Source organism: Stenella coeruleoalba (genome assembly GCF_951394435.1).
Source record: "Stenella coeruleoalba genome assembly, chromosome: 1".
Lineage (NCBI taxonomy): Eukaryota > Metazoa > Chordata > Mammalia > Artiodactyla > Delphinidae > Stenella > Stenella coeruleoalba.
The window spans coordinates 160,337,177-160,349,935 of record NC_137169.1 but is presented as its reverse complement, the minus strand read 5'-3'; the positions used below and the strand labels follow the sequence as shown (position 1 = coordinate 160,349,935).

General features: G+C 51.3%; 1 protein-coding gene across 1 annotated transcript in view; it reads left to right on the top strand.

The window, feature by feature from the left end:
- PLEKHA6 (pleckstrin homology domain containing A6) overlaps window positions 1–12,759 on the top strand; it is a 128,420-nt gene that overhangs the window by 86,926 nt on the left and 28,735 nt on the right. Inside the window, exons 3-7 of the mRNA XM_079938187.1 lie at window positions 566–646; window positions 1,312–1,426; window positions 6,874–6,978; window positions 7,650–7,722; window positions 10,239–10,339. Of these exons, the coding sequence (XP_079794313.1) occupies window positions 566–646; window positions 1,312–1,426; window positions 6,874–6,978; window positions 7,650–7,722; window positions 10,239–10,339 (475 nt within the window). The remainder of the gene's footprint in view (window positions 1–565; window positions 647–1,311; window positions 1,427–6,873; window positions 6,979–7,649; window positions 7,723–10,238; window positions 10,340–12,759) is intronic.

The following is a 12,759-nucleotide window of genomic DNA, read 5'->3' as shown; positions in this document are numbered from 1 at the left end:
AGGTAGCCCCTAGACGGGGAGGCCCTGGACTTGGGGTGTGAGTGGAGCCCAGCCCAAGCTCAAGGATGGAATTTCTGGATGTCTCATTTCATTTGAAGAAAGAGATAGAGCAGGAGAGGAAGGAGTCCAAGGTTGCAAGAGAAATCTTTTAGCAAATAATGAGTGAGCGGTTTTTATGTGGAGCCCTGGCAGGAGTTGTCCCTGGGAGGAAACCAGCCAAACACCAAGTCTTGACTATTGGAGCCCCTCCCCGCCCCCCACATACATGCCCAGGATGGCCACTGAAAGGGTTAAGTGGGGTTTCTTTCCAGCCTGGGGATCTCTAGTAAGTAATTAACACTGTCAGAAAGACATCTTCCTGCCCCCTCCCCTCCCCTCCCCTCCCCAAATGACCTTCTACAGCCCAGCCCTCTGTCTTGCGGCTTACGGTCCCACTGGAGGACAGAGCAACGAGCTCCTGTGTGGTCGCCATCCCTGTCACTGCCTAGGGCCTGTCCACCCTTTAGCCTGTGTCTCTGCCTTCTTCGTCTTGACCACAGCTTCTCTCTCTCTTTTGCCTCCACAGCCATAATGAAAGACGGAACACATTTCTACACCCACTGACCGGCCAGGTCCCAGAGGAAAACAAAAAGTTTGACTTGAAAATGTACGTTTACCCCTTACTTGCTGTTTGGCCTTTCTGTCCTTAACCACCATCATCCCGCTGCCTCTGTGTAGCTAGGAAGAGGAAGGGCAGCGGACAGAGTGGGGGTCAGAAAGGAGAGCAGGAGAGGTTTAGGGTCGCTCACCTCAGTTCTGAGGACTGGAAACTCCTGAGACCCATCTGGCTTGATACCCTCAACCACTTTTTCTGGAATCTTGCAGGTCCCAGGTTAGTGCATCCCATGGGCCGAGCTAAAGGAGTGAGACATGTCTGAGGCTGGCATATCAATCACCAGGGGCCTCTGAGGAGAGCAGTGAGGGAATCCGCTATGACCACGAGAGCCAAATGCTAATTCCTCTGATGTTGGCTCAGTAAATGAAAGGAAAAAAAGATAATTAAATGACTCTCACAGGCCGAGTTCCAGAGTCCTAGGGTCTAGGTTTTTAAGATAAATTTGCAGGAAAAAAAGAGGAGACTGTCCAGGGTTACTGGCATATAATCTCGGAAAAGCAGCGGCAGCCGCTGAGAGGACCCCTCGGGAGCACTGAGGGGACCTAATTTGTGCTGAATGCTGGAACGGTGAAGGGCAGGGTTGGGAAAAGGGATGGGTGGCACCCATTGTCTCTTGGTCTCACTAGTCACTTCTTTTTTGGTCAACTTGAAATCAGATCGACCTTGGACATGTCCAATAAAACAGGTGGGAAACGCCCAACTACCGCCAACAGTGACCTATCCAACCACAACATGGTGTCCGAGGTCCCTCCAGAGCGGCCCAGTGTCCGGGTAAGTCCGGTCCCCCACGCAAGCTGCTGGGGAGGAATCCTAGGAAACGTATTAGGCTGCTTACTTTTTTCTGCAGGTTCCAAAGAGCAGGTGACGTGATGCAGGAAGTGGAGAGTGGGGAGGAAAGAGGGCTCAGACCAGAACCATACAGAAGACCAACATCTAGACCAGGGGTTCTCAGCCTTAGCACTATTAGCATTGGGGGCTGGATAATTCTTTGTAGTGTGGGACCATTCTTTCTCTGTAGCATGTTGAGCAGCAGCCCTGGCCTCTACCCACTAGATGCCAGTAGCCCCCACCCTGTGACAACCAAAAATGTCTCCAGACATTGTCAAATGCCCCCTGTGGGACAAAATTGCCCCACCCTCACTGAGAACCACTGATCTAGGGGGACAGCGAAAGAAGAATAACTCATGAAGAATGGCAATTGGGTGCTCAGAAAGGAGTAGGAAGGAAGAGACCATCAGGAGGAAGTAATCAGAGAAGAATGTTGCAAAGAGGTCCAGTAAGATAAGGGCTAAAAGTATCCATGGGGTTTAGCAACATCGTGGTAATTGGAGACCCTGATAAGAGCAGTTCAGTGGTGTGAGGAGCACAGAAGACAAAGACAAGCTGGAGAGGGCTTAAGAGGAGATGGGAGGGCGGATACAGGACACTGAAGAGTAGAAAACTGCTCTTCTATGAAACTAGATAGGGCTGCGCGTAAAAAAAAAAAAAAAGAAAGAAAGAAAGAAACTAGATAGTAAATGGGAGTGTAGTCATACAATGGAGGACTCTCCAAAAATTAAAAATGGACTGGAGCGAGCTGTATAACAAGGATGAACCTTAACAACATAATGCTGAGGAAAAAGCAAGTTGTAGGATATGAAAAACATGGTATCATTTATGTAAAATGTACAAACATGAAAAGTAATTCAGCGTTTTTATAGATAAGCTTGCAGTACAGACATATAACCATGGACAGGCATACTAATTTGTGGTCAGTGGTCACCTCTAGGAAGGAAGAAAAGGTAATGAGATTGGGGAGGGGGTTCAAAGGGAGTTTCAGCTCTATTTGTTATGTTTTATTAGGGAAAGAAAACAACATGCAGTGGTGATTTAGTCCCTTCTTTTCTGAAATGTTTGAAATATTTCAAAAAAAATTTTTTAAAGAAACTTGACCGTGAAGGGAAATGAGGTGTGGAGGGTAGCAGCTAGGAGATATGCAAGATGCAGGGAGGTTTTCTTTGGTTATTTTGTTTTGTTTCAAAGTGTTAAGGGTAGGAGGGGAATGACCCAGTAGGTAGTTTCAGGAGAAAGGGCATCACCAATGAATCATGTTTGTGTAGAGACAGGAGTCAGGTGCAAAGGTGCTGTCAGCCTGGATAGGGGAGGAGCCCTCTTCCTGAGGCTGTGTAAGATAGGTACGTGAAACGTGGCGGTGGGGCTAGGAAGTTCAAGACGCTCCCACCTGTTGTTTTCAACTTTTGCAGGGAAGTAGGAGGTAGGGTTTTCTGCTGAGAAGAGTGGGGTTGATAGAGAGGCATTGGGGGGTGGGGGGCTTCAGAATAAGCCCAAGGGTCAGTGGTCAACAAGGAACATTTGGAATATTGCCCAATAATACTGAAGGGTCATCTGAGGTCATAGACTGAATCTGTGTGGCTCTGATCCACAGGTGTGTGTGGTTTTTCTCCAGCAATGCTATGGCCTGGCAGATGGTTGCATTGACCTAAGGTTGAGGGTTGCTGGGAAGCTGTGGCAGAAAGATAAGGAGGCTAGAGTATTACTGAGGGGTTGGCAGGGGAATGGCTGAAGTGGCAGGGAGCAGCTTTTAGGCTGCAGAGAGCAGGTGAAACTATGACAGATGACGGACTGAGAGAAAAGGGAAAGATTTTAGGATTTACATATTCTGAGGGTGGTGGATGCCTGCTTCAGATGGCTGATCTCCGCCATTATATGTGGGTTTTTACAAGTAAAGTACAGAAAGTAATTTCATTTTCCAGTTTGGGAGGTACTTTATGATAAACCCCAGTTTCTTCTTTCCTTCCTTCTACAAGTATTTACTAAATGCTTATTGATAGCTGGACACCTTGCTAGGCTCTGGTGATAAAGAGATGAACAAAACAAAATTTCTCCCTACAAAGAGCTCCCAGTCTCGTACGGGAGACAGAAAGTCCACAGTTCTGTTGCAGTGCGACAGATTCTAGACTATGGGAAGTTTCTGAGAAGAGGGAGCAACAACTACTCTGGGAGAACAGGGGGGTTTCGGGGACTGAGTTGGGATTTGGTAGTGGACAAGGGAAGTGGGGTTCCCCTGCCTCCCATGGTGAGCAAAGCCCTAGGGAGATGGGAGAGAACCACTCGGAGTTTGGCATGACCAGCGGTGGTGCCTTTCCGGTGGAGTGGCAGAAAGTGGGTGGTGGCCCAGCCAGATCTTGTAGACCTGTCCTTGTGTGCTGGGCTGAGGATTGGAATTCTCTCCTAAGTGACGAGAGGTAGTGAGAAATTTTAAGCAGAAGAGATGACAACCCGTGAGGCACCAACAGCGGCATTGGAGAAGAAAGGACAGGCTTGAGATCCATTAAGAAGACAGACTTGTCAGCCCTGCGTAAATGGTGGTGTGGAGGAATGGAGGGAGGAGGGGATGGTGTGAGCTTGTTCAGAGTTCTGGTTTGGGCCACTGGGTAGATTGTGGCCCAGTCACTGAGATGAGAACTACGGAAGAACCAGTTGGTTAGAAAGAGGATGAGTTTGGTTCTGCGCTTATTTAATGCTAGTTGGACAACTAGTGAGCAAATGGACTGGGACAAATGAATCTATATCTAGATTCATTCTAGCAAATGAATCTAGATCTAGATTAGGGAGTTTTCAGCATATTGCTGGCAGCTGAGGCAATGGGTATGGATGTCATTACATAGGCACAATGTATGACGAGACTAAAAGCGTAAGTTTGAGGTCTGTCAACACTTAGAGTGGAGGTGGAGATTGAGAAGGACTGGCCACAGATGCAAATATCGAAGAGTAAGGAATAGAGCCCCAGAAACCAAAAGAAGAGTTCCGGGAAGGACAGAAAGGTTCACATTATCGGTGCTTAAGAATGTCAGGGACTGAGTGGCCTGAGTTGACATTGCAGGGACCATTTCTGAAAAGAGTGGAGGAGGTTTAGGAGTAAAGGCAGGAGAGGAAGTCAGGACTCTTCCCAGCAGCCTACCTCTGAGGAGAAAGAGAGGGAAGGGAGGGAAGGTGTTACCTGACGGGGACAGCTGGTGGAGGGTGGAGGGGGCCGTCAGGTGTGTGTGAGTGCATGAGGGACAGTGAGAAGGAGGAGAGAGAACGACTGAGAGAGACAGAGACAGACAGTGAGAGAGAGACAGACAGACAGAGGGATGCTTTAAGATGAAGAGAGCTGAGCATGTTTGCTTAGGAGAAGCAGCCAGTGGAGGAGGAAAACATGAAGACAGATTTGAGAGGTTATCAATGAAGCAAGTCTCAGAGGAGACAGCAGGCTGGGCCCGATAGCCTTGGAAAGGAGGAAAACGCCTCTTCTTCTGACATTGAAGGGAAAGAGACAAGGAGAGTGGTAAGGGCAGTAATTTTCTGGGTAAAAGGGTGTGAAATTGAGGAAGCGCGTGTCTGACAACCTCAATTTTCTCTGTGGGGGCGGATCCAAGCCACTGCGGGGAAGGCAGCGGCAGGCAGGTCGCTGGGCTCGGGAGAGAGGTGAGGGTGTGCAGCGGAGCGCCGGGGGCTGAGGGGCCACGGTGGCCTCATCTGTACTGTGGTGTGATTGTTCTCCAGCAGCACTGTAGTCTGGCTGTGAGTGCAGGGAGGGTGACTAATTTGATTAATCGGGGATTTAGAGTTTCAGAGAAGATCAAGTGGAAAGGCACTGGATAGGGTGTTGGTGTTGGACAGTGCGGTTCATCTATTCCACTAGGGGGCCTATTTGTAGGGAAACAACTAACACCAGGAGGTAGCTCATGGATCCAGGAAAAAAAGGCAAGTATTGAGGAGTTGGGGATCTCAATGGAGTAGAAAAGCTGGTGTCGTTTAGGGATGGAGTGAGACAGCCCAGAGGATGGGATGCTGTGCTCAGAAGATAGGGATATGAGAATTGACAGGGGCTTGGGAGCTGGCCAAGTCTAAGGTGTTGCCATGGGAGTGAGTGGCTGGGCTGGAAGTGGAGGATTTTGGACTTGAGGACATCAAGGTAGTTTAAAGTTAGGCCACTGGATGGGTCATCCTCCCTCTCACTGTGGAACAATGAAATTGTCCACAGTGATGGCAAGATTTAGAATGGAGAGGATGACTGATATCAAAATCCTTAGACTCGGGCTTCCCTGGTGGCGCAGTGGTTGAGAGTCCGCCTGCCGATGCAGGGGACACGGGTTCGTGCCCCGGTCTGGGAAGATCCCACGTGCCGCGGGGTGGCTTGGCCCGTGAGCCATGGCCGCTAAGCCTGCGCGTCCGGAGCCTGTGCTCTGCAACAGGAGAGGCCACAACAGTGAGAGGCCCGCGTACCGCAAAAAAAAAAAAAAAAAAAAAAAATCCTTAGACTCTGAAAAAAGAAGCTAGAAGCTGATAGTGGTGAGAAGGGCTAAACAGTGAAAGATCACTGATACTTCGAGAAAGAGAGATTGTTGCCAGAATGTGGGGAAGTCCCAGTGGCAATAAGGAGCTAGGAGAACACCCATACATCCTCCCTGCTCTGTGGTGTGCTGGACATTCAAGAATGAATAGGGGGTTTCCCTGGTGGCACAGTGATTAAGAATCCGCCTGCCAAATGCAGGGGACACGGATTCGAGCCCTGGTCCGGGAAGATCCCACGTGCTGCGGAGCACCTAAGTCCCTGCTCCACAACTCCTGAGCCTGCGCTCTAGAGCCCGCGAGCCACAACTACTGAGCCCATGTGCCACAACTACTGATGCACGCCTGGAGCCTGTGCTCCACAACAGGAGAAGCCACTGCACTGAGAAGCCTGCACCCTGCAGTGAAGACCCAACACAACCAAAAATAAATAAATTAAATAAATACACTTATAAAAAAGCAAAAAAGAAAAGAATGAATTGGGCTTGGAGAAGATGATGACATAGGGAATTTACTTGAAGTTGAATGGGTCTGAGAAAGCATTATGAAAGAGGTAAGGAGTAAGGCCAGTAGAGAAGGATAGGCCAGGAGTGAAATGAAAAATCTTATTTTCTCCTTAAGAAAAAGCAAAAAACACACATCACTGTGAGACAGGTAGGACTATAATTTTGAACCCCATTTTAGAGATAAGAAAAAGAGCAAAGAATTGAAAGGCCGTGCCCTTGAGTTAGTAAGAGATCCAAGCTTCTCACCTGGGCCTCTTAACATGAGGGCCCCCAGGGCCCTGGAGAGGGATAGCTCCCACCAAGGGCAGCTCCCCTTGCGGGTGGAGCAGGAAGGAGGAGAGGAAGAGTTAAGCTGGCTGCTCTCTGCATCCCTAGGCCACCCGGACGCCCCGCAAGGCCATCGCTTTCGGCAAGCGCTCGCACTCCATGAAGCGGAACCCCAGTGCTCCTGTCACCAAGGCAGGCTGGCTTTTCAAGCAGGTGAGGCCTCCTATTCCATTCTGCCCACTGCATCCCTGCTTTCTCCTCACAGTGCTGTAAGTCCTCTGTAGTTATAACAGCCCATGTATATTTTGCTATGTCCCTCCAGGTCCTATTTTGGTATATCTCTGCGAAATCTCCTAATTTAATAAAGGCTCAGAGAGGTTGAGTATCTTCCCAAAGTCTCACAGAGAAATTAGTGTTATATTTGGGAATTCAGCCAGGTCTCCTGATGGGCAGATGCAGTGACTTTGAAATATGCTGTCATCAACCCTATCAGAGCAACCCAGTGGCTCAGTCAGCAGGGCCCTCTTGCTATGAAAGGAGGGGGATGTCTCCTCTAAGTCTAGGGGTCCAGTTCTCCTCGTTGACCTGGCCATTATCCCTGCCGGACCTTCTGCTCACTCTTTCTGGCTCATCGCTGCACTGTTTATCTTTCCTGGGGGAGACACTGAGGCCCAGAATGACAGAAGTGGAAGGTCACAGGCAATAATGTAATGTCACTCCCTGCCCCTGAGGGCCCTTGGGGGTTGCTGCCACTTGTTAGTCGCAGAGCTGCAAACAGAGGCAGGATGTCCTTATAATGAGTGCAGCACTCTTTCCACTGCACACACCCACCTCCCCAGGCCCAGGTCACAGACTATCCTGTCTATTCCCCACTTCTCCTGCAGGCCAGCTCCGGGGTTAAGCAGTGGAATAAGCGCTGGTTCGTCCTGGTGGATCGCTGCCTCTTCTACTATAAAGGTGAGCTTGCGCCTGGCACTGGCAGGGGCTGTGGGAAGCCAGGGCCCCCTCTTTCTCATTCTGCCCTGTCACAGGGCTCGGTTTCTGATGGATGTTGGGGGTGGGGGGGCACGTATCCCCCCTGTGGTCTCCGGCACCAGTGGCACGTGACAGGGGATAAAGACAAAGCTCGCATTCACTCACTCATTTCACATTCGGCAATATTTACTGAGTGCCTACGAGATTTCAGGCAGAGTTCTAAGCCCTGGTGGGTGGTGTGGTGGATGAACAAGACAGTCAGATGACAGAGGGTGAAGTCCGGGGGAGGGCGTGGGTGGGAAAAGAAAAGGAGGAAGAAGACGAGGGTCCCTGGTCATCACTAGCAGGTCACCTGCTAATTGGACCTTGTATGTTGAGCTTCCCCCATCCCACTGGAATGTATGATCCGATCTGTGTAGGCAGGATTTTGGGGTCAGTTTTGTTCACTGCTGTATCCACAGCACTGAAAACAGCACCTGGCACATAGTAGGTGCTCAATGAATGTGGAGTAAATGATTATCCCCCAGCTTCTGCCCCCTTTGCCCACCCCAACACTCACTCCCTTTCCTCCCCCACAGAAAGGAGGGCAAAACTCTTATAACTTTGGTACAGCAGCCTCTAGGAAGTTATTTTTAAAGTATGTACAGCAACAATATGTCAAGGAGGGCAGGGAGGAACTAGTGAGGGTTGATGACAGTGACGGTTCTGTCACACTGATGCCGTGCAACGAGGCCTGGGCGCTGAGGAGAGGATAAAATGATCTAGCAGCAAGAGTGGCTGTTTCCTTTTCCTCCATGCCCTGGGAATGGCAGATCTCTGATTTCTCCAGGTCTCCTGGGAGCAATTCACTGAATCATTAACTTTGGCAAACAAAGGTTGTACCTAGTGACCACCCCCCCCACCCCCCCACCCCCTACCCCCACCACCCCCCCTTAGAACACTGCTGTTCCTGTGCCCTGAGGCACCTGAATCCCAAGGAGAGAGATCAGGAAGGGGATGCACGTCCAGGGTCTAGTCACAGAGGAAACCCCAAGATTGAGGGAGAAGAATCTGCTCAGGCTGGGCCCCGGGATGTAGGGCCGCACAGGAGCCAGAGTGTAACAGAAGCTGGAGGGAAAACCAGGGTCTCTGCAGGGAAGACACTCTGGGCCTGGTGTGAGGGGAGAACATTAAGAAGCTCTGAACTCAAGCGGCATGGAGATGGAGGGTCACTATGCACTGAGAGGTGCTCTCAGGAGACCCCTAGACACTGGCCTGGACTCAGCCAGGCAGGGGGCCCACCTCCTCCTGCGGATGATGGCCTCTGCCTTCCTGAAGAAGCTCTGGGCTCCCAGCCCTCCTGTCCCTTTAGCTTAGTCCATCCTCTGGGTACCATGCCGAGGTCTGTCCAGGAAACTGGACCTTGTGCAAGTGACGAGTAAGGGGAGAAGGGGAGCTCGTGGAGTCTGTAAGCCCTGTGAGATTTCTTCGGAACCCTAGCTGAGGGTTTTACAGGGTCTCTAGACCCAGGAATAAAGAGCTATGCCAGGGAAGTGGGGAGGGTCTTGCCATGGCCTCATCGTTAGCCCCAACCTCGTGGTTCCCACACAGCACCCCACCCTTTCGGTCTCCTGCTGATAGCTGGGGGCCTGACCAGCTAATCCCTCAGGCTCCTTTGGAGATTCGGGATGAATTATGCAGCAGCCTGATTGCTCACCTGCTTCTGGGTATCAGAGGGCGGGGGCCATGCAGGGCCGTGTCTTCTGTGCAGGCATGGGGACTGTAAAGGGGAGGGGTCTAGTCAGAAGACAAAGCAAGCTGCCAGGTGCCTAGGAGAACCTTAGAGACAATTGCCCGGAAGGGCCCGAGCCGAAGATGCGAGCGTCCCCTCTACCGTGCCCCATCCCCTTATATCCTGTTCCCTGTGTCGCTGTTGGGATCACCTTGTTTGGAGAAGCGCTGTGGATGGGAGGGAGGTTAAGAATGCTAGAGCTCGAAAGTCAGACTTCTTGGGTTAAAGACTAATCCACCACTTTCTACTTAAGTAACCTTGGACAAGTTATTTAATCGTTCTGTGTCTCAATCTCCTTACCTATAAAATGGAGATCATGAGTACCCATTCATAGGATTGTTGGGCAGGTTAAATCCATTAAGCCTTTAACTTAGAACAGTGCCTGACATATAGCAAGCGCTCCAAAATGTTGGCTCTTCTGTGCTTGTTTGCTTCCATACTGGAATGTGAGCTCCCCAAGGGTGGGCACTACTACTCGCATTCACCTCTACAGTCCCCAAGTCTAGAACAGTGCCTGTAGGGCTGCCACGCTCCCCAGCTCCAGGGAGTGTGCCTCTCGCTGTGCAGAGCACGGCCTGTGTGGTTGTGTGGTGGCCCCGAGTGCCTGACGAATAGTAGACAAGTAACAGATATTTGCTGGTATTTATCCTAATAGGGCTGATACACTCCCCTCCCCTCCCCCCCCCGCACACATACATCTCACTTGTGCCTCTATTTCCTTTGACAGACGAGAAGGAGGAGAGCGTCCTGGGCAGCATCCCCCTCCTGAGCTTCCGGGTGGCTGCGGTGCAGCCCTCAGATAACATCAGCCGAAAACATACCTTTAAGGTCAGTTGGCCTTCCTCTCCCAGGTCAGGTAGGGGCGGGAGGCCGGCTCTTCTAGAGCATATAAGAAAGAAACAGGATCAAGAGCCACCTCCTCAGGAACCCCAAGTGGTAGTACTGGGGGGAGCAGGCAGCGGTCCCTGGGCTCAGTGCAGGCTGTTGTGAGACTGTGCCGGGACCCCTTCCTCTTCTCTCCCCAGGGTGGGCCTGTAGAGATGAGCTTCAGTGGTACCACAGTCTTTCCTGGGGGAGAATTAGTTATGTGCTGAGGCCATGGACCCTCTGCCCGGTGGCCTGGCACCTAGGAAATCCCTCACAGCAGAGGCAGGAACTGTGGCCGGGTGGGTTTCTAAGATCCATTCTGGAAAGTCTTCCTCCCCACTTTGGGCCCAGGGAACTAGACCCCCAGTCAAACTTACTCAAAGGGTCTCAGATGTAAGTTGTTCACTACTATTCAGTGTACAGCGCGTTCGCACCGGCCCACATAAGGGCCCTCAATTTGTCATTTGTCCCCACTTTCCTTCTTATCCCTTTGCCCTTCAGCCCTGCTGCCTGCACCCTGTCCCCTCTCCAGCCCTTGTCATGGGCCAGCACCCTAGTATTTTTGCCACCTTGTAAAATGGGTTTTGTACGCCTGTGTTTTTTAGTTGCCATAAACGACATGCTCTAATTTAAAAAAAAAAAAAAAATCTTTGCAGAAAGTTAGGAATTGAGTTTCATTATAATTGAAAGCTACAAACCTCACAGAGACACAGTTTGAGGGACTAAGGGCCCAGGGAGATGGCCTCACCTGCAGTGCTCAGCGCCACTGCTCGGAACCCCTGGGGGATCTACCCATCAAAGACGGGACTGCAGCTGTCTCATCCTAGGCCAGTGTTTTTCCACATTTAAAAATTCACGGCCCATTAAAAACAATGAAAATTCCATGCCCTTTTTGTATTTTGTGATGCAAAGATCATAGGTTCTTTTTCATTTTCCAAATATAAAATTATGATCTCAACCATGCATCTTCTTAGTACAAAGCCCTCTCTCCCCCAGTTGAGAATTGCTGTCCAAGACCCTGAAAACCCACAGGTTACTACTCGAGGGCAGCATCTGAGTTCCTGGGGCCCCAGAGACTCTGCCCTTTCTGTCCTTCAGCTCTGGTCACCTGGCCACAGAGAGGTGGGCAGACACATAATGCTGCTCCGGGGAGCAAAGAGGGACTTCTTAGGCACATAATTAGTTTCGAGCCTCCAAGGGTCCTGTCTGCAGAATGAATAACCAATAAAACAGTGGCTCCAGGGAGCCGGATTTTAGCTGGGGAAATAGGAACAGGCTGTTTAACCAACAACAAACAGGCCTGCTCTACACAGACACGCACACACCCCCACACAGTCAGACAGCCTGTCTTACCCTTCCCCTCCAGACCTGCGTGTGCGCGCGTGTGTGCGCGCGCGCGCACACACACACACACACACACACACACACACACACTCCAGCTCGGGAGCTCTGCCGGCAGCCCCGTTAGAACAACGTCCCAGTGACTGACACACCCCTCCATAAACCCCAGATCTCTGTGCCCATCAGCCCCTCTCCTCCTTCCCTTTTCCCTGAGGAGTGCACTGCCTCTTTAAAACCCAACTCGGAGGGCTGTGCTCAGTGGCCCACAAAAGGTTCGGATTGTGGCTATTCAGTGGCCTTTCCCCAGGGAAGGGAGGGGAGATGAGACAGATGGGAGGCTTGTCCTGCTGCGGCCACCAAGCGAAACCCTCAGATGGCCAGTAATGAGCCAGCACTGTTCCCACCCAGCCTGCTGCTGAATGGCCTTCCTCTGTCCCTGCACAGCCCCGTGGGGGCTCTGTGGGCTCTTCCATGGGGGCACCTCCCTCAATTCTCTGGTCCCCTTTCATGCTTCCAGGCTGGTGCCCCCTCCTGGCTCCCCATCAATCACCCTGTCTTTTCCCAGGCCCTCTGCCTTCTCCTGTCACAGCTGTTGTTCCCGTGCCTTTGCTCTCTCCTTGTTTCCCCATGGGTATGTTTTGTCCTCCAGCTTGACCGTGAGCTCTTCGAGTGCTAAGAGCATGTCTTTGCTTTCCCTGTGACTGGTGCCCAGAGCAGAGCTCTGCACACACAGGATGCTCACTGGACGCTTAGCAAAGTAATTATTTGCTGCCACTCCTACCAGCCCTGGACACACCCACTCGTCCCACCTGTGTGTCTCTCCCCTCTACAATAACCCTGTGTTCTCCACCCCAGAGGGCTTGCCTGGGCCCCTGCTCTCCATTTCCCTGTGCAGTTTCGACCCCCAGATCCCTCTTTAAAACTTCACTGGCTTTTCGTCAGCACCTCCCTGTCTCTGCCTACCTGCTGGGCAGCCCTGCTGGAGGGTGGGGACTGGCCGGATCCAGAGGAAGGAGGCCCATCTCTGTCCTTAGAGAAGT